At 41.1% G+C, this 24,895-nt stretch overlaps 11 protein-coding genes across 11 annotated transcripts; 6 read left to right on the top strand and 5 right to left on the bottom strand.

Annotated features, from left to right (window-relative positions):
- Nucleotides 1-990: 990 nt before the first annotated feature.
- BEWA_046540 (flavodoxin domain containing protein) lies at nucleotides 991-4,001 on the top strand (the record flags this gene model as incomplete). Its single annotated transcript, XM_004831585.1, has 5 exons — nucleotides 991-1,126; nucleotides 1,227-1,462; nucleotides 1,766-3,182; nucleotides 3,304-3,556; nucleotides 3,847-4,001. The coding sequence occupies 5 exons, from the start codon at nucleotides 991-993 to the stop codon at nucleotides 3,953-3,955; spliced, it is 2,151 nt and encodes a 716-aa protein (XP_004831642.1). The 3' UTR covers nucleotides 3,956-4,001.
- Nucleotides 4,002-4,682: 681 nt separating this feature from the next.
- On the bottom strand, nucleotides 4,683-6,032 carry BEWA_046530 (hypothetical protein; the record flags this gene model as incomplete). The annotated part of the gene is made up of 1 exon (XM_004831584.1): nucleotides 4,683-6,032. The coding sequence occupies one exon, from the start codon at nucleotides 6,030-6,032 to the stop codon at nucleotides 4,683-4,685; it is 1,350 nt and encodes a 449-aa protein (XP_004831641.1).
- A 483-nt stretch (nucleotides 6,033-6,515) lies between these two features.
- On the bottom strand, nucleotides 6,516-9,105 carry BEWA_046520 (conserved hypothetical protein; the record flags this gene model as incomplete). The annotated part of the gene is made up of 2 exons (XM_004831583.1): nucleotides 6,516-7,327; nucleotides 8,922-9,105. The coding sequence occupies 2 exons, from the start codon at nucleotides 9,103-9,105 to the stop codon at nucleotides 6,516-6,518; spliced, it is 996 nt and encodes a 331-aa protein (XP_004831640.1).
- An 815-nt stretch (nucleotides 9,106-9,920) lies between these two features.
- On the bottom strand, nucleotides 9,921-10,391 carry BEWA_046510 (signal peptide containing protein; the record flags this gene model as incomplete). The annotated part of the gene is made up of 2 exons (XM_004831582.1): nucleotides 9,921-10,105; nucleotides 10,163-10,391. 2 exons carry the CDS (start codon nucleotides 10,389-10,391, stop codon nucleotides 9,921-9,923), a joined length of 414 nt encoding a protein of 137 aa, XP_004831639.1.
- A 755-nt stretch (nucleotides 10,392-11,146) lies between these two features.
- On the bottom strand, nucleotides 11,147-11,701 carry BEWA_046500 (hypothetical protein; the record flags this gene model as incomplete). Its single annotated transcript, XM_004831581.1, has 1 exon — nucleotides 11,147-11,701. One exon carries the CDS (start codon nucleotides 11,699-11,701, stop codon nucleotides 11,147-11,149), a length of 555 nt encoding a protein of 184 aa, XP_004831638.1.
- Nucleotides 11,702-12,513: 812 nt separating this feature from the next.
- Nucleotides 12,514-12,780, top strand: BEWA_046490 (signal peptide containing protein; the record flags this gene model as incomplete). Its single annotated transcript, XM_004831580.1, has 1 exon — nucleotides 12,514-12,780. The coding sequence occupies one exon, from the start codon at nucleotides 12,514-12,516 to the stop codon at nucleotides 12,778-12,780; it is 267 nt and encodes an 88-aa protein (XP_004831637.1).
- A 612-nt stretch (nucleotides 12,781-13,392) lies between these two features.
- BEWA_046480 (hypothetical protein) lies at nucleotides 13,393-13,902 on the top strand (the record flags this gene model as incomplete). The annotated part of the gene is made up of 1 exon (XM_004831579.1): nucleotides 13,393-13,902. The coding sequence occupies one exon, from the start codon at nucleotides 13,393-13,395 to the stop codon at nucleotides 13,900-13,902; it is 510 nt and encodes a 169-aa protein (XP_004831636.1).
- Nucleotides 13,903-14,824: 922 nt separating this feature from the next.
- Nucleotides 14,825-16,248, top strand: BEWA_046470 (signal peptide containing protein; the record flags this gene model as incomplete). The annotated part of the gene is made up of 2 exons (XM_004831578.1): nucleotides 14,825-15,825; nucleotides 15,855-16,248. The coding sequence occupies 2 exons, from the start codon at nucleotides 14,825-14,827 to the stop codon at nucleotides 16,246-16,248; spliced, it is 1,395 nt and encodes a 464-aa protein (XP_004831635.1).
- A 364-nt stretch (nucleotides 16,249-16,612) lies between these two features.
- On the bottom strand, nucleotides 16,613-17,956 carry BEWA_046460 (reverse transcriptase domain containing protein; the record flags this gene model as incomplete). Its single annotated transcript, XM_004831577.1, has 1 exon — nucleotides 16,613-17,956. The coding sequence occupies one exon, from the start codon at nucleotides 17,954-17,956 to the stop codon at nucleotides 16,613-16,615; it is 1,344 nt and encodes a 447-aa protein (XP_004831634.1).
- Nucleotides 17,957-19,477: 1,521 nt separating this feature from the next.
- On the top strand, nucleotides 19,478-22,936 carry BEWA_046450 (hypothetical protein; the record flags this gene model as incomplete). Its single annotated transcript, XM_004831576.1, has 1 exon — nucleotides 19,478-22,936. One exon carries the CDS (start codon nucleotides 19,478-19,480, stop codon nucleotides 22,934-22,936), a length of 3,459 nt encoding a protein of 1,152 aa, XP_004831633.1.
- Nucleotides 22,937-24,181: 1,245 nt separating this feature from the next.
- BEWA_046440 (signal peptide containing protein) lies at nucleotides 24,182-24,667 on the top strand (the record flags this gene model as incomplete). The annotated part of the gene is made up of 1 exon (XM_004831575.1): nucleotides 24,182-24,667. One exon carries the CDS (start codon nucleotides 24,182-24,184, stop codon nucleotides 24,665-24,667), a length of 486 nt encoding a protein of 161 aa, XP_004831632.1.
- Nucleotides 24,668-24,895: the final 228 nt, after the last annotated feature.

Genomic DNA, 24,895 nt, shown 5'->3' with positions numbered 1-24,895 from the left:
GATCTAGGAGGAAAATATACAAGTTTTAGAGTACTGAGAGCCTATAAACAGAGTTGTATTGAAGATGAAGAAGAGTAGTATAATCACTTGTGTACTCGTGGCAAACATGTGACTGTTATCGATGAATGGTACGATTTTTGAGTCTCTAAAGTGAAACCTGCGGGTTGGATGCCGTTGTAGAGCTCCAATGGACTAGACGGTTAGGGTGACTAGGCAGAGTGGTTCCTACCACCATCCATTTTACATTTTAATGGGCAATTCCATAGTCTTGTAGTGTTGTAATACTTTGTAAAGTATGAGAAAATGAAGGAGGAAGGGTAACGGTTCTGGTGCCTACCCAGGATATCGCCTTGTTTTAATTACCAGAATTGTCTGCTTTTGAGCTTTTATCTTTCATTGCTAGCTTTGTATATAGAGGGAATAATGCGCAGGTAATAGTTGAGACATTGGCAGAGGAAGTTTGACCACTGGCCAATCAAATGATTTAGCCGTTTATGGTAGTGTCTCAGTCTTTTACTGGTCATTGGATAGCACTTGTGCTACACCACTCCTCGTTCAACTTGGTGAGGGAGATAATGAGTACTATACATATAGCGGTAATACTTGGAATAAGGATGCAAGTATAACTACCACTACTCTCAGGCATAAACTTGATTATCAAAACTGTAACAAAAACAAGGCACACATTATAAATATTACAGAGAAGGGTGGTGGTACCAGTTATAAATGTCCCAGTTGTAAAGCAAGTCTCCGCGTATACTATAGCAGTGATTTGCTTACCTCCGGAGACACCCCCTACTACGGACATACTATTACTTCATTCTCTCTGGTTTCAAGAATGGTACTGTTTGGCAACGTGGACTTCCATCTATAAGGGGTGTAAACCTTATCAAGGTCTACTGGGATAAGCCTGGTGAAACACCCATCATTGTCTATCAAAGTCATCCGCAGAGATACTTCAGAAGAAACGCTGGAAATCTAAATTCCTGGATGGAGGTTACTACTTCCGCTAAAGAAACTCTTCGTACCCCTTCTGTTGATCTAGATCTCTCTAAACCGTCCGGACAATACCCTGATGGAGTTGGTAATATGAATATAATAGTAAGAATTAGTCACATCGGTGATGGTTACTGGAAATATGAGCATTCTTCCTTCAGCGATGACCGCAATGTGCATCCTACTAGACTACATACATGCATAAACATCACAAATACAAATATATACAGAGGAAATAAAAGGATGGCAGAGGAAAGAAGATAATAAAGTGGAGGAAGATGTGCAAGAAGCACCCTCCGAAGAGGAGGAACCAGAGGTGCCGGAAGTGGTAAAACCGACAAAACCTCTACCTTGTCGTGTATATTATGGAACTCAAACTGGAACATCTGAGAAATTTGCCAGACTTTTATCATCTAAACTTGCAGAGTGGGACAATATATCACACAAGGATCCCATTTGCCTAGAGGTGAGTTGAATGTCCGCAGCAAGGCGGAGAATGAGTCCCGAAGAATGAGGGATGCGAACTACAGAGTAGTGAGCATTGGCGAACAAAGTGAGCCTATAGAAGAGAAACTTTATCAACGACAGGATAGTTAATCCATCCAAAGGTGAATATAGAGACTACCTTACGGTCGCTTGAACTCACCATGTTCGCCCTAATCCTCCTTTCAGTCGCTTAGTCCCTCATTCTTTGGGACTCCGTCTAACGACGGTGTTCGCTATTCCATAGCTCACATACTCGTTTCACTCGTATTATATCCATTTACAGGACTTTGAGAAGGAACACTTTACGGATGAAAATGTGGTCATCATCTTCCTCATTTCAACTCATTACGACGGTCTATTTACTGATGACACAATTCAATTCTGCAAGTGGCTAAAGACTTTGGAGCGCAACAGGATGTCTTTAAGTGGTCTTAAGTTTGCAATGTTTGGCTTTGGAAGCAAAGAGTACGACTACTACAACAAGGCTGCCTACGATTTGCAAGCAAAGCTTTTGGGTCTTGGAGCGCAAGAGTTTTCAAATTTGGGCCTTGGAGATGAATTGGCTGGATTCAGATTCGAGTTTGAAAAGTGGGTTGGAGTTCTCTATACCTCACTCTCCAACCTTTACGAGACAAAGCCTCCGAAACTAAAATTTGACACAAAGCTAAAAATCAATCCAGGGGATACTTGGAGATCATTTGCTCCCCTGGAACTCCGTTATACAACATATAATATGCCTTCAGACTTTGAGGCAAAGGCAACAGACGTGATCTGCAAACAACAGTGGCAATGCAGAAAGGCTACACTTTTGCTCAATGAAAACCTCACTCCAAAGAGTGAGCAGGACACACACACACTTGAGCTTACCTTTGACACTCCTTCCACAGACAGATCGTTTGCCTCAAACTCGTCATACGCTGCAAAGAATCGACCAAAGACTGCATGCACATTCAATACAGCGGATACTGCGTTTATACTCTATGCGAATCCAAAATCAACCATTGACTTTTTTATGGAAAAACTCGGCGTTTCAGAGTCTAGTGGAGCTCGTATCAGTGATGAGCAAATGCACAAACTCATCACATTTGTTCCTAGATATGGAAACGTCAGGGACGGATCATCATTCTCTGCTCCGTTCCCAGTCCCTTGCACAGTTCAAGATGCCCTGGAATTTTACTGTGATTTGGTTTCTTTACCAAGTGCTGAGAATTTGACCAAGCTTTGCTGTTTTCTCAGGGATCCAAGGGAGTGTGAAAGGTTGATGAAGGTGATTACGAATAAACGTTTGATGAAGCAAATGAAGGAGGAGCTTTGTCTAAGTCTGGAGGAGTTTATTCGTTTGTTCATGCCAAACGTGACGTTTCATCTCTTTGGATTTCTGCAACTCATTCCAAAGCAGATTCCAAGACCATACACGATATCTTCCAAAGGCGGTGATACTCTCCGTCTGACTGTAAAGAGAATAAAAAGGAATCTACACTCGCTCAAGACATTTTATAATACGAACTTGAAGCTAGAGATTTTCCCTGAAGGAGTTAACAAGTCGTTTTTGAAAGCTAGGAGAATTTACGAGGGTATCTGTAGCAACTATCTGTGCGATCTCAAGGTTGATTCCAAGGTCAATATCTTTATCAGACCATCCTCATTCTCAACAATCCAAGACTTTAATAAACCAATGGTTCTTATCGCAAACGGAGCAGGTATGTCTCAATGTCTAGCGTGGAATGATCTAGGGGTCTCTATTCTAGGTCCAGCTATATCACCATATAAATCCATTTATAACTACTCTCTACCCTTATATCAAGTCACACAAAAATTTAGGAATTGCGCCATTTAGGGGCTTTTGGGATTCATTCACCGATGACTCTGAAAAGCTAATAATGTTAGGGTTCCGGTCAAGAGATGATATCCTCTACGCAAACGAGCTAAAGGAACTCGCACAACAATCCACCATTAACGTAAAGTACGCCTTTTCCAGAGAAAAGGACAAGATTTATGTCCAAGAACTCGTTCGTAAAAATGTGGAAGACATAACCAGAATACTCTCCACCGATGGCATCATTACAATTTGCGGGTAAGTTGATGCAATGTCCGCAGCAAGGCGGAGAATGAGTCCCGAAGAATGAGGGATGCGAACTACAGAGTAGTGAGCATTGGCGAACAAAGTGAGCCTATAGAAGAGAAACTTTATCAACGACAGGATAGTTAATCCATCCAAAGGTGAATATAGAGACTACCTTACGGTCGCTTGAACTCACCATGTTCGCCCTAATCCTCCTTTCAGTCGCTTAGTTCCTCATTCTTTGGGACTCCGTCTAACGACGGTGTTCGCTATTCCATAGCTCACATTACATTAACATACAGGAGTCGCCGAATGGGTAACGAGGTCAAGCTTATCTTGGCAAATTTAATTCCGGATTTTGACATTGAGGAGCTCAAGAAGGAATCGCGATTCATTGAAGAATTGTGGTAAACTAAATGCAGTGTTTATCTAACATGCACTAATCACCTATCAGTAAAATGTCTAAATTATACCAGGATGAATGTAGAGTACAAACTAGATGAGGATTCACCATAGAATGTCATCTAATGACTATTCTTTTACAGATAAACACTAGACGGATCTGTAGGGAGTTTTCATACGTATGATTATAGGACCCCTAAACCTCCATAATGTAAGCGATGGGACTCTACAATGAACTATTGCTCTATGATCTCTCTAAAATAATCCATATAGGAGCTGGGAAATCGTTCAAGTTTCTTGGTCTTGTTCTCTGGAGCGAGCCCATTATCCAGTTTTCGCCTTCATTTTGTGGTTTTCATGATTTCATATCCTCTTTTAAAATTAAGCATGGTTGTTGCATATCATATCCTAGCCTTTCTGCTTTAATTCTGAGTCTGTATGGCAAGAACTGTTGCTATAATGAGTCCATTGGATTCTCCAGAGACAGGTCCCCTAAATCTACCAGTCTACTCAGATCTGCACATAAATATATGACATAAAACTAGGATTGTTTATACTGTCAAAATGACAAATATCGCGTCATGAGTATCGGTCCATTGTTCTGCATGCAACAAGATATGGTGGTATCTACAGAGCTTCCTAACCACGAGTCCCCGGGGCTTTATATAGTTAATACTCGAGCTATATGGTAGGAGATGTGCCTATAAATATTGAGGGGTTGTAACGTAATGTAATACTACAAGAGGGGTTGTCTACTGGCCAAAAGAGTCCTTACTGAAGGTCCTACCTTCCACATTGCAATGCCAAGCAGGCATAAGCAGGCCAAACCTACAATCACTCCACCAGCTATGATGCTTGCATCAAACGGTTCAGGAAAATACTCTTTCTTTAACATCTCAAGTTTGGTATTTACTTCTTTAAGAGGTTCGGTATCTCCCTCTAGTTGATTAAGTTCTATCCAATATCCGCTATTATCTGGTCGTTTGTAGTACTCATACTTTGTTCGAGTACCATCCCTAATTTCCAGTCCAACAAGAAGAAGCTTAGACCTATCTGCTGGATCGTCTTCGTAATAATAGGCAGAGATACTATTCAGTTGGTAGAAAAATTTCACACCCTCTAGTTTCTCATTCTTGTGGACAATTTCCTTAGTTTTAAATATTCCACTTTTATTCATGGTGTGTGTGAACTTCCATAAGCCAGAGTTGGAAGAAATCTCAGTACTTTCAACCTTGAACTTCAGAGTATTATTAGTAGGACTATAAGACGCATTTACTGGCTCAGAAAGATCTATTATGACCTTTGGAATACAATTTTCTTGAAGAGTTGCCTGAAGAATAGTAGGATCAATCCGTGTAGATAAAGGGGATCCCATGAGGGATGACCAGATTCGATCCCCGTCATATCTACTGTACCATTCAGAAGATCCCCCTGACCCATAACAGAAGAGCAAAGGAGTAGGAGCCTCCTTAGTATACCAGTAGGCTGAAATAGTAATAATTTTTTCAGGGATTGAGAATATCGTGTCATTACCATTCCTAATATTTCCAAAGCCAGAGGCTGCGGTATAGTGATAAGCTATGTAATTGTATCTTCCATTATTTCTATCGTCATAGTCTAGTAGAATCTTTCCAGGGCCGCAATAAGGACAGTTATATGAATTTTTTCTGCTATTTTGGCCAATATCTATCACGTGTAAGCTATTTTTCCTGCAGTTCCTTTCATCAAGTGTTGTCAAGAGATTGTGAGAACCTATAGATGAATCTAGGCTCCAATCATGATCATTATCAGTCTTGTAGTAGTCACCATTTTCACCAAGTTGAATTAGGAGAGGCTTATCTAGTTTTGTTTTCCAGAAGAAAACGGAAACACTTGAACACAAACCCAAAGTAGCAAACACATTCTGAGATGTCCCTCCCTTCTTAATATTCTTTATATTATATTCCTTATCTACCCTATATGTCCGCTTTACGTATCCACATAGCACTGCTCCATCCTTTGTAACAGGTTTGTTATCAGTGTCTATTTTTACACTTCCAGAATCATTCTTTTTACTGATATCAATATCAACTGTCTTTGTCCCCATTAGATCATCCTATAAGACAATAACAATCTGAATTCATCCACAAGTATTTAAACTATTGCCTAAGTTATGTGTTGGCAGGAAACAGACAGAATGGAGAACACATTTACATCCCCATGGTGTCCCATCCATCGGTACACTTTTCAGCACGTAAACAGCCATCAGATAGGTCTAAACGGTAAACTCATCCTTTAAATTCGTTTGCATCATATTTTGTAGCTTTTGTGCCTATATGGAATGGACATGTCCTTGCATGCAGAGTGAGTTTACTCCAAACCGTCAAGAATCCTATAGCTACTGATAACTGTACATTTCGTCTCGAGTGAAATTTTTATTACAAACAGATACATTATACATTAATAGTTACTCACGCTGTCCCTTGGGCCAAAGTCCCCGGTCAATTAGCTTAATCTCCCGTCTGAGAGTCTGCGGTCAGTTTTAAAACATTAGCTTTATCATTTTACAATCGTCTTGTTTATACGGTCTCTAGATATCCAAAAGAACCGTCGATAGTTTGTCCATTGATTCTATGGCTTCATCGATAACATTCCCTCTGATTATTAACCGTTGGGGGTGATTTTTGTCCGTCACCTCTTCTTCATTCCGAGAATCCCCTTCAATCTCTACGAGTCGATAGTCATCAACCATTCCCCTCAGGGCGTTTGCAAACTTTCCAGAGTCTCGATACTCGTTAGAGAGTCCCAGTTGAACGCTCTTGAGGAACTCACCGTGATCCCGTTCTCCTCTGTACTTTGGCCTCCGTTTAGGCTTTACCAAAAGCCTGGAAATGTTTGGGGAAATTGACCAGAGGAATGATGTGTGATAGACGAATGCACTGGTAGAACATGCCTGCGCATTCCCTCCCACTTTGTAATGCACGGAGTTGTTCTCTGGACTCTCGACTTGTACTTTGGCCGATTCAGAACCTTTAAATTGCGATAGAGGCGATTCTACAACAAAGTCCCCGTCCAGGAGTCCAAATCTAGAGTTGAAAATCCCGCTCTTGCGATAAATGGCGTCAACAAGCCACTGGGATATCACAGGCATGTTGGGAGTCTTGGGATCCGCAGATGAAGCGACACCTCCATATGCACCAGCTCCGGCATGTCTGTTCACATACCCATTCATCCATTCATGAGTTGCGATTATGGATGATATTACGATATTCTTGTCTACAACCACAGTCCCACCTCCGGTAAATCTCTTGATCACCTCCACATTCTCTCTACGACAAAGCTGAATGTCCCTGATAAAGTCGCCAGGCTTTCCGGAAAGACCGAGGATTATCGAGGACTTTTCTGAATGATGGATGTTAATATGAGCGTAGCGAATAGGCGGGCATGCGCCGGTATGGGAGCTCTGTGACGATCTATGGGAGCCTAAGGAAGAGAAGGATTCCTAACAGTGAGGTCCATAGACCAAAACGGGTGACCAGACTACCATATAGGAGCTTCTATATGAAGAATAAATGAGAAGCGAGTGAGCGATTATTTGAGTCTCCCTTCTCGGAGATAATCAACAAGGTCCCCTGGACCAATGGCGGAGTGAGCATGTTTATTCATGACCAAGATGCTGAAGCATTCAATAACCTCCCATTCCTGATCATTTAAACATCCATATAAACCGCATGCAACAGCCATCCTAAAGATGGGAATAAAGGCAAAGCACATGCTCCCATTTTGTTCGAGCAAGTATGACCTACACTGCAGTCCTCTGAATGGGATTCAGATCCTTGAGCTTGTCAAAGAAGACCAAAGCGTCAAGTTGCACCCATCTACCACCAATCTTCTCAAAGTATATGTGCTTGTACTCAATGTCGTCCGTCACCAAGTCCAAAACCAAAAGGGTAACGTCACCTCTAGAATGAGTTTCGGCATAAATGCACTCCTCTTCTCCAGAAGCTGCCCAAATACTAATGTCATCCTCAACGACACAAGATAATAGCTGACCGGCTACCGAGCAGTATTCCCTTGTTACAAGATCTCCTTCCTTTATATAACCGGAACTTATGTTCTTCTTGTTTGGCCTTTTAAGGTCCAGCATGACGCTACTTCTCTCTTGTCTGTTTTGACCGTAACCAGGCTCATCATTCTCTTCCTCGCTTCCCCTCAAACAACACGGCCAGCCAGCGCTGCAGAGCTTGATGAAGCTCAGTAGATAAAAGAAGACAATGATCCTCATGTTTATCTTTATTCCTAAAAGGGTTATACTGAGACATGTCACTGAATAAATGGCGGGGGAGAGGACAGATAAGGACAGAGAAGAAGATGCATGCAGGTTATCCCAATATTATTCTGTCTCTTCTCTCACCCTTACCACTATTTTATGAGTAAATGGAGTGAATGGGTGACTGTAAAGCTCAAAAGGATGTCTCCAGAAGAAGATCCGTGCCATGTCCATACCACCAGTCAACCCTGTATACTCAGCACCCATACCAGTTTATGGGCCCATTTTGGAGATTATAATTCTCATTCTTTGTCTTTATTAATGGTTTGCGTATGAATGATGTCAAAATATGGGCTTTACGGTGCTTAAATAGGTTGTTTACGGTATTCTTGGCTCTTTAAGTGCATCATCGGTTGCCTGTATAGAATTGTTGAGTCTATTCATCTCTTCCATTGGATGGCAACCCATTCAATCAATTTTGAGCATTCATTCAAAGGTGAATAGACAGGTTCATTCTCCAGTTTTATATTAGCTGTGCTTACTCCTCATTCTTTTAGAGAGTCCCTACGGTCGTATAGTTTTGTAAATGGATCTAGATATGGTGATTTCTCTTCCTTAGGCTCCCGGAGGTCACTGCAGAGCTCCTGCCAGTCGCTTAAACTGCCTCTGTCTTATGCCATCGACAGCATCATACTCACTCTGTTAGTATACTCCGCATTAACTTACCGGTTCTAGCCAAGTTGTTTACGAGAAGAAACGCGCAGTTCTTTGAGACGCTGGTGGCTCTTCTGTACAGAAACTCCTCAAACTGGAGCTGTTTGAAAATTCCAAGGCCGTCCAGATTAAACACATAGCATAGACGACGCTTTTCAGCCGAAATTACGGCCAAAAGGTCACTCAAAGACTTCATGAAATGTGACGCAATAAAGTGTGTGGACCTGTTCAACGTATAGTGTAAATGAGGACCTCTATTGCACTTTTAGTGGCATAGTTTTGACAAGTTCCGTTGTAAAGCTGGAAATGTTGTGTAATGTAAAAGAAATTGCCCAGTAATTGAGGCTCCCGGAAAACTTTTGGCTCCAAAAGAGCCTAGAGAAACCTCGCGATTACTCTTAACGGAAGGATGAGTAGAACATCTGCTAGGAGGAATATTTTGCACATTATAACACGTCTATGTTTGCTGGATACAAAGTTATGAACGAGGAAGAGAATAGAGGTACATCTATGAGTCTCTTCCTCCATACATTTGGAAGAAGAGGATGTAATTCTCATTTACATGGCTACAGAGGTGACAGTGAAGCACATATATGGATATTGGGTCTATACGGCGCTAATGAGATGTTTTGTGCACCTTAAACTCTGTGCTTTACTTCCATGGATGGATTCCTGAGGCTTGTAATGGTCAGAATTGCTGGGATGTTTGTTTAGGAGTAATGGAGTCCATAATGAGCCATTAGTGTGACTGTAGCATCCAAAGAGATCTGTAACTGTTTGGTATACTGGATGCAAGATTTTACTTAGAGGATCCATACATAGCACTAGTAGTGGTGATAACTAGTCCCCTTGGCTCCTGTAATCCATAATGGAAATATGGACACTAGTGTTGGTAAAGAATCTGTGGATTGTACTGCATTCTTTTTGGATGGCCTTCCGAGAATTCAACTGACTCATGTAAAGCGTTTATATGGATGCTGTGGTAATAGTTATGATTTCTGGTTATAGCTACTATTCGGGGTTATGTTGGTGCTTTAAATTCTTGGAAACACCTTGTTCTGCACTTACCGGCCCTTCATTTTGTTTTACTGCATTCTTGATTCCATTTAGTTTATTGAAGAAATCATTAAGACCAGTTTCCTTCCATTTTCCATCAACCTTTTCATAGCACTTTTCGGGTGTAGCGCCTCCATGTGCTATATATATGATGGGGGTTTGTGAATGCAGTGGGATTCTTAGAAGTTTAACCGCACTGCTTATCTTTCCTATTTCTACTCTTCCTTCTGTGAACGAGGTAATTGTTACACCATCCTTCGGCTTAAAGACCTTCCACTTTATTCCTCTGCTAGTTTCCTCCCTTATATCTACTTTGGACGAATCGGGATTAGAGATATCAAGTGCTTCGCCGTTTTCACCTCCACAACAACCTGTACTGCAAAGCTTTGCTATGAATGCAAAGTAAAACAGAGAAATAAACTTCATTTTGTAACCTAATAGATGTGTTTATTTCTATAAAACTCGAGAGAATAAAAATGTGAGGAAGAATAGACATCCCTCTATTGTGATGTAAATGGGGATTTAAAGCGGAGCAAATGCATTATTATTGTTATTGGGTTATTCCACTATAATTATGACTGCCGTTGGTATCTGTGGCTGAATGGATTCCGCTGGCCAAATCTGGAAGGTCTATGTCAAGGTCCTGGCTCTTCACAAACTCTTCCTTCATGTATCAGTGAACAGTAAGAATAAAGAATGAATGAGATGTTAAAGTTCTGCTAGTTGTTGGTTGAAAGGAGGAACAGTTTTTGCGGACAATGTCTTGTACTACCTTTAGATTCTTCTTCTGAGAGTGTGAAGAGGTCTTCTCTATAAGTCTCCATGAACCTCCAGAAAACTTGCTCTACCTCTCATTCATCTGTAATGGTCCGCTTTGGCCAAGTTCATCAACATTTCCGTCCTTTTCCTATTCATCTTGTTCTACAATGGGATCCATAAAGGCAGAATATCAATGTCTGGACCTTCTCTTCTTGAAAGGTCAAAACTACATTCATGGCTTTGAGTTTGTATTCTCCATAGTTGAAGCTTTTATATGGATGAACTGGTTCTAAAAAGTCATCATTCCTTCTTAGGGACATAGCCACTGTACTTAGGAAATGAGGAATCCTACTAAACGGAAGAACTCCCGTTTGTCGCTAAGGGTCATTCTATACTCCATCCGGCTAAAGCCTATGGTCGCTCTAGTACTTACATTCCACATTCTTTTCCTTAAAATTCCCATTACATCTTCCCTTCATGATGCTAATCGGATTTATGCTAAAGACAAGTCTGGCAACTTCTTGGTTTACGTTGGTGGAATTCACAGAGGGGTTCTCTTTCCAGTTGCCATTTCCTAGATTTACAAAGTACCTTTCGTGGCCAAAGTCGTAAAATAGTCCAATTAAAAGGGGACGGTCCGGTCTATAGTTTCCAATGTACGCAGAAACAGCTGTACATCTTTCAAGGAACCTCTCATGTAACTTTACAATTTGACTTCCATTTACGAGCTTTGCGATTTCTACGTTTCTGTAGGCATCCATTCCTGTATCTCCTGTCGGAGAACGCCTCTTTGTGGTATCAGGAAGGTGATAATAGTACATTCCGTAATCCTCAAAGAGTTGCACATAGAGACCAATTCTGATACCGTCTGGCTCCGAGAGATACTCAGTCTCAAAACTGTGGTTGAAAAGCTTGTGCGTTATTTCGTAAATGTCCTTTGGACGTATATCTATCGTTACTCCTCTTCTTGTCGCCATAATGACCGAGTGGTAAAAAAATCCATGAACGTCTCCGTATATCACCGTACTTTTCAAGTTAATATTTTTTGTTGCGAGTGTTTAACAGTTTTAGAAGATATTGTATGTTAGAACTGTGTAAAATAGAAATCTAGAGGAATAATTAAAACGTCTGCATGCAGGTCTGCACCACATCCGTACGGAGTTTAGACGAGTCTAACGAGTTTTTACAGCCAAATAGAGTTTATAGTAATGGTCTATTTATAGCTATGTGTAATTATGGAGAATAGTAGTCTAATGGAGGTTAATAAATGTGGACTGTCTACGCCACCACAATGTGTAGCCTCAAATGTCTATATACGCACTTACAGGTTTCCTAACCATTTTCCTAGACTATAAGTATTCATGTAAGACATAAATGGTGAGTTAATGGAGCTGGAGTTTTTGTTGGATATTAAACTGGTTATTGGTTGACTACAGTAGCTCCTCAATTTCTCTGATTAAATCATGGACTACTCTTTGCATAATTAGAGTAACCATAAATTGTCCATTAATGGGAGATCTACAACAACATTCCATTCTAGACAAGTTGTTATACGACATCTACATCGCCCACAAATTGAGATTATAGCCATCCAACTTAACCACAAATGCGGGCGTGCCAGGGTGGAAATATCTACTCTATTTGTCGCCATCCACAAAATGCATGTGTTTGCAATCTCACCACAAGTCTCCCCAGGTGGGTTAACGTCCTTTAGAGGGGGAAGTTTTTTGCGTAAAGTGTCCATGAGAGAAACAACTGGATTGTTAGTCTATACAAACCAATTGGAAGAATGAAAATAAAAGTGGTTGAGAGGTACTTGGCACTCTCGCTTTTCATTTTGAATCTGCAAGCATGCAGTGCTGTACTCGGACGTCAAAAGATCCTAGTAGATCTCAACCTCTCTAGAGCTTTACCCGGAAAGATCATGGCCATTTATTCCCGAGAGATGCACGGGGCTATGAACTATACTGTCAAGGGTAATGCCAGACATACACATATTATCGGAGCAGTAATCGATCGAGGTAAGTTGAATGCGGAGTATACGAATGGAGCGTAGCGGAATGAACCATGCGAACTACTAGCGAAGCTAGGAGGACAAGTGACCTACCGACGTCGGAGACTAGGGAGTTTATCACTATGGAATGAGTGTAACGAGTGGAATAGTGATGGAGACTCTATGAGCCTAGTGAATATAGGAGCTGGCGAGCTGTAAAACAGCGAGTTGAGATGCTAAATGAATGGAGAAGAGCGTAGTGACTGTGGTGGATAAAGGGAAAGTCAATGCCAGACATCCTTCAGGGTACCCTAATATACATTTGTGTGACTAAAGAATATGGACAGAGACTCCTCTACTCACTAGGCTCAGAGTATTCAGTATTCCCATCCTTCTTCCAGTCGTAATCATTCCTCCATTCTTCTAGATACTCCTAATAAGTCTAAGAAAGATACTAATGGAGAAGCTCCTATACTGCGTATACTCGCCACTTCTCCCCTATTCACTTCGCTCATAGAGTCTCCATCACTATTCCACTCATTACACTCATTCCATAGTGATAAACTCCCTAGTCTCCGACGTCGGTAGGTCACTTGTCCTCCTAGCTTCGCTAGTAGTTCGCATGGTTCACATCATTTTATAGGGCAGTTATTGGTCCCGGGTGATGCGACAAATATGAGTAGATATGTTCTCGTCTATAACCGTGACGATGGCACAAAATATGTCCGCATAGCAACTCGCAAGAGAATCGCTAGAAACTATTTTTGTAGGATTGATGAATTTATAAAAAGGGGTACAGACTTTGAATACACCAAAATTGAGCGCATACCAGTGACTCTTGGCCTACCCATTGAAGCCAACAATAACGACATCACAGTTAACTTTATACCAGATGAGCGTTACCCTGAGAGGTTTAATAAGGAATATACGGTAAAGGATGAAATGAAAGACTATCTGGTCATTGGCACAGTAATGTATGGTGATATGATTTTGGATGAAAAGACAGACGGGCTAATCAACCGAACAGTCACCTGGGAAGGTGGAGCAGGAAGACCCAAAATCGTAGTCTCTTCACGATATCAAGATGGAATGGAGACAGACATCAAATATGCCTTTATCGATGGGAATCTCGACAAGTTTTACATTTGGGATGCCAGAAAGAGACTTATGAATCTTTATGAATAATGGCAAAACTAATAACGCACATATAACACAACCCCTACACCTAGGGCAATTTAATTAGTATTCCTAAAACACCACAGAAACGAAGATTTCAGCTACAAATATAAATTTGCCAAAAAACAATGTATACAGAAAAAATCTAGTGCACAGAATAATTTTCCGTGAAAATTGAGTGATTGCCATGAGTATACATAAATGAATACATGAACTTTATATAAGCATGTACCTCTCCTAATAGCCCTAAAACTGACAACTGAGGGCAAAAAGTGGATTTAGATATAAATAAGGGAAATTACCATTAGAGTCCCAAAACAGAGAATATATAGAGTTCCAAGGAAAGGACTCCAATAGACTCGTTACTAAACCAAGGTAACTTTCATAAATATCGCTACATTTGAGCAAAAATAGAGGGGAAGACGAAGTAGGAACACCAACCGCAAAGGGTTAAATCTAAATACAGGAGCCTAAATGATGTAAAGTGGCGCTTTAACACCCATATCAACAAGTGAGGAAGAAGAGGAAGAATAAAGCTCAGGTTGAGATGGAGGGATGGTTCTTGGATATGGAAGATGTATAAAGAAACTTGTGAGATATTCATAATCTAAAATATGCGCAAAAAGGACCTCAAAAGTGATGTCTGAGGAGGATCTGTTCTGAAGTATCCCCTGGAGAAACAAATTGTCAATAGAATGATTTACATAGAAAACATACTGTTATTATAAGCCATAAATAATGCCCTATTGTCTCAGAATATTGCTGTGGGCCTAGTAACAATCTCTTCTTTTTAGTCGCAATGGGGTCTGTTTACTCATCCATTCTTCCTTTTCATCCCTTCACTTATCTTCTCTCTTGTGCGCATTGGAAGAGATTATATCCTCGTCAAACATCTCATGGTGTATCATAGTGGATGAACGTTGGAGGAGAGATGAAGGTCTCTTCCGTTATTCTGGCAACCTGTCTACTAGGACTCTGCCATTGCAAGAGGTCCAGAGCTCTCACTGATAGACCAGTTATTGAAGTCTTAGATGACTATGCGGATGACGAATTGATCAACTATCGTCCCGTAAGGAAAACGAGGAAGAGTAAATCAAGTGGCCAAAGGCTGGTCTGGGATCTGGCTGATGGAACTGCCTATGAAGAAGAATATATACAATCCTTTGCTCGAAGATGTAATGCTGGAAAGGCATTGGAGGAAGAATCCATGGTGAAATGTCGCCATAGATACGCTACTCCCATTACTCTGGATATCGCTCATCCCAATGTACTATTATGCCAGTCTTTTGACTATTACTATGATGATAACTTAACCAAACTTATTGTTCCGGAGGAGGGTATAATCATATCTAAACTTATGAACGGTAAGGAAGAAGTATGGAGCCCTTCTTCTGGTGAGGAATTTGATCATGCCAAAGTATACTTCAATAAATATAATGAGCCAGAACTTGTTCGGGTATTGGCAAAGACACTCACTACAGTAAAGGAGTATTACTTTGAGCTCAATAACGGGGTGTGGGTACCATCTAGTAATAGTGAAGAGAGGATGCAAAACCTAAGGATGATTTCAACCTGTACATCAGACCTTACTGTGGATATTTCCTCAACTAACAGTACCGACAAATGCACTGTTTTCCAAGTTAATCTCCTTGGTGTTACTACAAAGCATTTCTTTCCCAACCCCGGATATGCTGTAGTGGGAGTAAAGGATAAGAGTAAAGAGTTATGGATGTCTCCTAGACTCATTAAAGGTTTAAAACCGCTAGTCAACGATGGAACCTTTGATGGATACATTGACTATTGTCTCTCATGCGTGTTGTACAAGAAGGAAGATGTGAAGCTACTGGAGATGACGGTGATAGAGAATTTATCAAAGAGATGGAAATTTTTTGAAAAAATAGATGGGGAATGGAATGAAGTTGGTATAGATGCGTTTGATAAAAAGGTAAGGGAGATTATAGGAGGAAAACCTACATCCCATCTCCTTTCCAAGATAGATGGGCTACTCTCTTTGATGCAAAATACTTCATTAAAGAGAATGTCAACTTTACCGTAGCGACTGACATGGAAGATACAGTCCCAGTCCTAAAATGCACAGCTGGGAATGGTGCTTCTAAACTTACCTATGGATCTGATACAATATGGCCAGGGAAGAAGGATGTGATGTGTCTCTCAGCTGTCTTGTATATGGATGGAGACCAGCCTACTCTTGCAGTACTTGTCACCAGGGATAATAAGAATAATAAGAAGAGCAAGGTCTATAGATACCATGATGGTAAGCAGTGGAAGAATGGTAAAGAAGGAACTCATAAGAAGAAGTTTGAGGAGCTAAAGAAAAAGTATAATCCGGAATAATCTGCTAGGGAGTCTCCTGATCCTACTCCTAAGCCTAGTTAATAATGGCAGAACTATTGTACACTAGAATAATTTAAAGACCACTCATTATTCACCCTGTGGGTGGATAGAGTAATCACTAATGCAGTAAAATCTGCAAATAGGCACTACTATACACACTTGTCCATGAGAATATCTGGACTGTTGAATGGCCTTCTAGAGTCTCTAACCTTAACTCTTGATATTCAACGTTACTCGTTTTTTATAAAGGCATACGTACTGAGAGTGCTTCTAGAGTATCTCTGCTAGGTCGTATTTGGCGACTAAAGGGAGCCTACGGGATACTGCACTCTATAGGTTTTAGCTGGAGGGAGGACTAGTTATACTACAGGTGGTCTACAGTAGCTGTTGCTCCTTTGCAATGTTTGCATTTATCATAGTTTCCCATGAAGTTGTCTCCATTCAGTTGTTTAAAGAATATAGGGTGGCATCTCTTTTGTGAAAGTGAGTGGAACAGACTTCTCCTTTGCATCTCATTGATATTGTCATCTCCAATTCGTATTCCCCCATTGTTAACTTTTTCGTATTTACGTCTGACAAATCCTTCTATGCGTGACATATGGGTGAGGTCTTCATTTTCAATTTTCATTATCAATGCACGGCGTGTGGATGTCTCACTACCTTTTCTCAAGGTGTTCCAAAAAGTTAGCAACATCTTTTCAGATCTAAAGGTTGCTGATGCTAGTCCCCGTCCGCATTGATCTCTTTTAAGGTAGAGTCTTTCAGGGGATGCATTCAGGTAATGTATCCTATGTTTGACCAGGATTTTGCGGATGTCCAAGTCCAGTGCCTCAAAATCATCCGGTAAAAGTCTTAGCAATCCAGTGTAGTAGTTCAGGAGGGACAATGCAAACATATTTATCGCCTTGAACATGTTTCTCCCGTTCAGCTTGGTTTTTGCTAATTTTTCAACCCTTGCCAAAATTTCGGCTCGGATTTTTTCCCATGACTCCAAAGATGGGATGCTTGATCTGTCCTCCATTATACCCAAGTATTTATACATTGCAGTTCCTTCCAATAGTACCGCAGTGTCTTCGCAGAGAGGCGAGTTTGTAGCTGACTTTTCTCTGTTTATTTCCAATCCTGAGGCTTCACAGAACATTTTGACTTCGTCCGTCATTTTCTTTAGGATTTCGTCAGTTTCAGCGAATAGTTTAATGTCATCCATGAATAGTAGGTGGTTCATGGCATGTTCCTGTTTTTCTCCAATCTTTCCTTTTACCGTTGGGTAAACTGAGTGTAGGATTTTACTCAGGGGATCCATGCATAGTACAAATAGAAGTGGTGATAACGAGTCTCCTTGGAGGATTCCTCTTGTTACCCTTTTCACCATTATAGGTTCTTTCCCACATCTAAGGTCTATTGTCCATCCACTAGTGATGTGCTTTATAAAGTTCGTTATCCAATCTGGGATATTCAGGTGATCTAAAACGGCATGTAAATATTTATGGTCTATCGAATCGAATGCCTTTTTAATATCGAGCCATGATGTCTTCAGATTGTTATTGTGCGCCCTGTTAATTGCGATGTTCAACAGTGCTTGTTCCTTTGCCCCTTGAACTCCTCGAACCGTGGCCAACTGCGCTTCCGACAGCAATCTTCTCTCCTGTACAATTCCAATTAATACTCTGTAGACACATTTTGTTACCAGTTTGTACAAGTTAGACATGCAGGTTATCGGACGGTAGTTGCTTGGCGTTGTTTCGCTGCTCTTCTTTATGAAATACGTTATGGGGTTTGCATGCACGTTGCTTCTCTGGTTTATACGAGAGGAGCTAGAGATATCTTGTTCTCATAATAAAGCAGTTATATGCTCTATAAACTCCATAATTTTGTCGGGAGCTCCTCTTATAATCTCACGAGAATCCTCTTCCGAGATAAAGTTTGTCTACTCTATGGTCGAGGTTCGAGTACCTGCCTCTCAAGCTCTACTGGGTCCCTAGTATAGAGTCTCTATTCCTCATCCAGTGGTCCACACATTTAATGGTAATTTATGCATCCTCTTGAGAGCTTTCTCGGCAACTCAGGTTAGCGGTCTACGCTCTTTAACCACCAGATTGGGAGCATACAGTAGTCTCTCGCCTGAGACTGATGACAGTATGGCATCTCACTGGCATGAAGAGTGACTATAAAACCCATTGTCATTACATTATTGGTGAAAGTAAATCTCCAGATAACCACTCATCATCTATCCCATAATGTTTAGTCCTCTAGTCTTCATCTGTGATATGTACGGAGACCATATCTGCGTCGCATTGTCTAATGACTCTCAACTAGACAAGATTATGTATGAAGCCTAAATATTCAAAGTGTGGGTAATTTACAGACCTTGTAGAGGACATTATGCATCTTGTAGTGCATTCAAGAAGAGGGGAATGAAGGAAGAGCTTTGCCTGTACAACAAGGCCCTTTATTCCGAAACTAAATGACATGAATAGACATCAATCAATGTAGTTTAAATACAGAAAAATAGTAGCTCATATAAACGTAAAAGTTCATCATATTTAGGAGTTCAAATCTTCTTTCTGGCAAACAATTGCATTATTACTCGGGTAAACATTCTCATGGACTCTTCCCTTCTCATACAAGACATCAGATGGTACAGTTGATAAATCTATGAGACTATCGCATGTACCATCCCATTCTTTTCCCCTGTTTAAAACCTTTTGAGTGTCACGCATTAAGGGTCTGCATAACGTGGTTTCGGCAAGGGGAAGATGCTCTGTATGAGCCAAAAGACCAAGGAGAGAGAAAGACACTACTCGCAAAGTGTGACCTCAAGAATGTGTTCACCAGAGAGACCCTCTAACTGTCCAACTATTATAGGTGGTGGGGTAGTTTCACTCATCATTCCGACTGAACAATTCCCTGTGAGTAACCCAAAATTCTATGATATTCCCTTCTTATAGCCAAACTCGTCGTATTCTTCCTAGCTAGAATCGTACACGTTTATATACCTGCTGGATCCTGCAAAGGTAGTGATCCTTCCTGTCAACCCTTGTCAGCTATTCTCTGCTTGTCTGTTTACACATTTACTCTGCTTAGACTCTTTTATGAACTAGTTATTTCATTATAATATCCTACTGTACTACTAAAGACTACGTCAATAGTTCTGAGGGAGGATGAATGGGATATAGATACTGAATGAGGACAGTAATACAACGGTGAGGAAAGATACTGGCTGGACAAGATGGGACAGAACCAATCTGCGGTCGTTGTTGATATTAGTCAGAAGGAGGAACGTGACAAGTACGTAACTTACTATCAGGATAAATATCGTAACTCACTGAATCTCCGTAGGAATGACAACGGTTACACTAAATATGATAATAATTTTCCTGGATTCAAAATATACTCGCACGAACTACCGTATCAGACGTTAGGCAGCTGCTACCTCGAGGCAGTAGAGCATGCAGGGATTAAGCAGAATGCCAAGGATCAGACTACCTTGGAGATCAGGTATGTTGAGGTCTACTACTGGGAAGCCGACTATGACAACCTCTGTCCCCTACTCCTTGAACTGGGTGACCTTTTCCAGAATCACAATCTATACAAACCCTCTGGGATACGCAGTAATGACTGGAATAAGCTCGAACCACGGTCTCATGATACCGTAAAAGAGCTCTTCGAAAACGCTGTGGTCATCAACCTACAAAGAAGTCACAAAAAGAACTACACTCCACATCCTTCCAAAAATGATTTCAAGACTGACAAGGAGCCTTCAGGGACTGAGTTTCCCTCAATGATTGTGATTGAAGAGAAAGATGTACCTTGTCAAGGCTACATTACCATCACTCAGAAGCTGGATAATGAACAACCCATGAACATTCTCTCAACTTGGGGCACTGACAAGAAGAAGCAAGTACGTTTCAAAGAGTCCATTGTACAGAATAAGTACAAGAATGTCTATGTCTACTATAGTAATGGAGACACTGACCTAAGGAACCCTCTCATACTGGAACTGGTGAAAGATGGACAAGGCTCCTCAGAATTTTACATTAGAAACAAGGACGATAGATGGGAGAAGGATGAAAAGATAAATTTGAATAATCTAACTGAGAAACTAGATGAACTTAACTGCAAGTACAATGACCTTTACGCAGTGGATATATCCAATTGGAATGAAAACGCCTCAAAGACTACTATTGTCAGTAATTACAAATGTAAAAGCGACTGTAAGAGGCATGAGATAGATGTATCAGAATATCCCACTAAAAATATTTATGGGTATAAGAACCTACAACACACTCCCAAACAAAATTTCAGTGGCAAACTCAGTAGAATTAAGAATGGAAAGTCTTCTCTGACACTGGAAGGACAGGATTTTCCAATACCATTAGTCTCCCAAGTACTCGTCTACTATCCAAGGTGTAATCCAAAAGAGCCCATTCTACTACGCATCTACCATGAGGATGCGAAAAGTCAGTGGTTTAAGAGAGTCTCCATAGGTGGCAACAATTGGACAAGAGTCAATGAAGAAGACCTAAAGAAAGTAGGCCACAGCGAGAAAAGTGCCGTTAAGAAGGTACTAAGAAGTCTATTGGGGACGCTAGATATAAAAGGATGTGCAAACAGGAAACCCAGAGCCATAGACATCAAAGAGTGTCTTAAGGAAGGCAACTCCTGCAATAATACTCTCAAAGAGTCTCCTAAAGAATCTAGCAGAAGAGGAATTGTAGGGGAATATGGAGACTTTGTATACTGTATCCATACTGGAATAGGACCAGAAGAGAGTCTGGTCACCTGCGGTGATACGCCTCTTGAAATAAAGGATGTTAATGCAAAGGATCCTACTATACTCAATGATAAACATCCGAATCTGGATGCCATAACTATATTCTATTATAGAACATACGGTGGAAAGCAGGGTCCCGTAAACATTCCTCTTCTCATAATAGTTATAGAAGACCAGAGTGACTACTGGTACGAGACCTCCGGAGGTGGGACTTGGCAAAAATCTAAGGATCCTACTAATGGTGATCTTAAAGTTTCCGGATCTACTAGCCATATTGTCCAAAAACTGAGGGATAAACTGGTGGGACTAAGCCTTAAGTCTGTCAACCCAGTAGTGCTGGACATCTCCGATGGCTCCATCAACTGTTCCTTTGAGCAAGTCCAGGAATATAATCTAGAGTGTTTCTTAAAACGCACTTATGTAGCTATCAATGGAAGGTCGTTTGTCCTCAATAGGGAACTTGATGGTGGAGGTGAGATTGTGGAAGGATCAACAGGAGATCGCATACCTTCTGTACAGAGTCTCACTGTATACTCTTGGGACGGTGAACCCAAGAAACCTATCTTGCTCGTAATTACAAAAATTGGTGATACTGCACCTACATTTTATGCAATGAATGAAAATAACGGTACAAATTGGGGTCCTAAAAAAGTAGAAGACATGACTGAACTTGTACATCTTCTGGATCATCAAAACTGTAGACTTAATGATGCTGTTCCATTCGAAATCACTGACCCGGTGGTGTTTTTACTTGAACAAAAGTCCGAATGTCTAAATAAGGAAAGAAAGATAGAACTTGTCCATCCCTCCAAAAAGCCTCCAGGTAGCAACTACACTGTTCAGGAATACGAGGTTAAAGACGATACAAGGATCTCAAGAGTCACATTTTATGGAGCATATATAAAAGATATTAGGTCCCAAAACGACTATTCAGTCTATAAGGTTAGACTATTCTCACATCCTGGGATAATGGTACCCATCATGGTCCAGTTCATGAAGAAGGGTAATGTAGAGTCTGAGTGGTTTTACAGTACGGATCCAACTTCTTGGCAAAAACACACTACAAGTGTAACTGCATTTTATGATAGTGATACACCAACCCAAAACCTCTCCAATCATCTGGATGATCTAACTTGTAAAAATCATAGTGGAGTTACCATTGACCTATCATACAAAATATATAAATCAGAAGAAAGGTACTGCTGTGAATATCATCAAGGTAACCTAAAAAGGATCTCCACTACTGACGTGACAGCTAGCTGTGGACACCAACTAAAACCCATTACATACCACAAATATACTATCTCGGATAAGCCTAAACTAGCTGGTATAAGGTACGAGAATGATGGTAAAAGAAGTAATATAAAATTACATGGACAGAGATACTCCATTTACAGTGTAGAAAGTGTCTCTGTATTCTACTGTGGTAAGAATCCAGTGCTCATCTACATAAAAGACGGAGGCACAGACGGTATCACTGGTTGGTACCATAAGCCTAATAGAGTTAATACTAATGGAGATGAACATTGGAGACAAGTCTTTCATGATCTCAAAAATGTAACGCCAGAGAAGCTAGGTAATACGACAGACTGCGCCAGCTATAATGAGCTCGTGAGTATACTGAAACTGTTTGCTGGATGTAACGATTATCAAGGATGTGGTAAATCTCCTATCAGTGGTTATAACTTTGCTCCTCTCCCCGGAGAAGAAGGTTACTATAGTTATGACTTCTTATCTGGAAATTCTGGATCCGATCAAGCTACTACAGAAGATTCTAAAGGCTTACTAGATAAGCTAAAGATTTCCCCTGGGGTCGTCAAAACGGGTGCCTCAGCCGTTGGCACTGGAGGTGCAGCCTACACTGGCTGGGAAGTAGCTAAAGACATCCTACTTAACATATCACGTATGTTATAGTTTAATGGAGTACTGGACGACCATAGGGAGTCTCTGGAATAAGGATGGATGAGGAGTATCAGGAAAACCTTCTAGGAACATTTTAGAAACCTTTTATGGATAGAGACTGGTTGTACTGTGGACTATTTGTGCTGACGTAGGATAGCTGATTATAATACACTATTTTTAGACTAGTACCATAGAGGTACAACGCTAATGATCCACGTCAGGATGTGCTTGATGCTAACAAATATCACTACTTCTCTGTGCATTTGGACCTTTAGTCCAGATGAATCCGATGTAAATGTAGACTAACAAAATTTTGTGGAATAATTCCAAAATTTAATCCTAAAGATAGTCACAGTGTAGCGTCTGTTTTGGACGCTTGTAAGGAATCGTGGACTGCTATCGAATGTGGTAGTGAATAGCCATTGGTCTATAAGTATTTTAAAAAAGCAGGTTAAACCTGGAATTATCTCAACAAGGGTTTCTTAAAGAAGCTCAATGTTTCCGTAAATGGAACAGGTCAGTAAAGCCTTCCATGTTATTATTCATGCTTAGTCTATTTTGCTCCGCATGCATGCAGTTTTGTGATGTATACGAATGTAATGCGTAGCATGGAGTGAATATAATGTGAGCTATGTCTTGAGAAAAGCAAAAGACTAGGATGTCCCTCATTCTTCGGGACTAAGGCGACCAACGGGAGCTCTTCCGTCTAGTAGGATTATCATCCTGCAAGTACAATTAGGAGAATGGATGAGGTGATTGGTGGACTTTTTAGAATTTGTAAACTGGTTGATAGTCCCAAAAGGCTCACTAAAGGTCTACCAAGAGTTCCTACAGGATGAGTAGACCAGCCAGCAATAACATGCAGGTGTTCATCCACCAGAGGGTGAATTTCATGTCCACCACTTTCGTCTCTCTAGTGAGCATTTAGAGTACCGTACTGAACAGTTCTCATAATGGCAATGGTTCTCTACCAAACGCTTTGAATAGACAAGCTCATATAGTCTCCATTGCTACCTCATCCATCTTTCTTCTAGAGACTCCCTTTGGTCGTCTAGTACTCCTTACAGTCGTACTTGCACAGTGAGGAATCCCACTAATAAGAAGAGCTTCCGTTGGTCGCTTAGTCCCTCATTCTTCGGGACCCACTAGTAGTTAGCCATTGGCAGCAGTGCCCCTTATGACCTCCCCTGTCCCTCTCTTTGCCAGTTGCTGCCGGGGCTTCTTTCACTATTTAACCTAGTGGAAAGGGACTTAAACATGAGACTCTACATTCTATTACCCATTCTTGCCGCCATTAAGCTCTGCAGGGCCGGTTGGCCTTGGTGTCTCAAGGGTAGCCAGGAGGATGAAGGAGCTCCCGCAGGTGCCAGTGGAGAACAGAGCAACGGTCTCACACCATGCATTCTCGACATTGACAACCCAGACAGTAGTACAATCGACACTAGTCTTCACCAAAAGGGCGAACTACTCCAGAGACACTTTATGGCAAAGCAGGGTTATTCCATATCCTCCGTGCTGGAAGACGAAATAGAGATTTGGAGAGCCGGACCAAACTCCAGATGTGCATTCTTGACCTTTTATGCAAAGGGGAACACCCTACTCATCACCATGGACTCGACCGAGAATGGAATCTTTAACCTCAGGCACCTCGAAAAAAAGTACGGCGAGTGGAAGGAACTGACGCAGGACACGTTTCTAAGGAGGATGAACGAGATACGAGAGTGCGGACTGGGAAGCGAGTGATGCACTGCATGCATGCGAAATAGAGAGTGGTGGGTATGTGAGCTATGGAATAGCGAACAGGCGACTATCCGACCATAGGGAGCTTTGACAACCCATGGAAACCCAAATGGTCACCCTAAAGAGTACGATTATTGCTGTGCAGATTCATCGGCAGATAATGGGCTAAGCGGGAGCCATTGGAGCGATGGCAGGGGACCTCCCAGGACGGCGTCTCTGCCCAATTCCAAA

Source organism: Theileria equi (genome assembly GCF_000342415.1).
Source record: "Theileria equi strain WA chromosome 4 map unlocalized gcontig_1105316255041, whole genome shotgun sequence".
NCBI lineage: Eukaryota > Apicomplexa > Aconoidasida > Piroplasmida > Theileriidae > Theileria > Theileria equi.
This window is presented reverse-complemented; position numbering and strand designations above follow the sequence as displayed.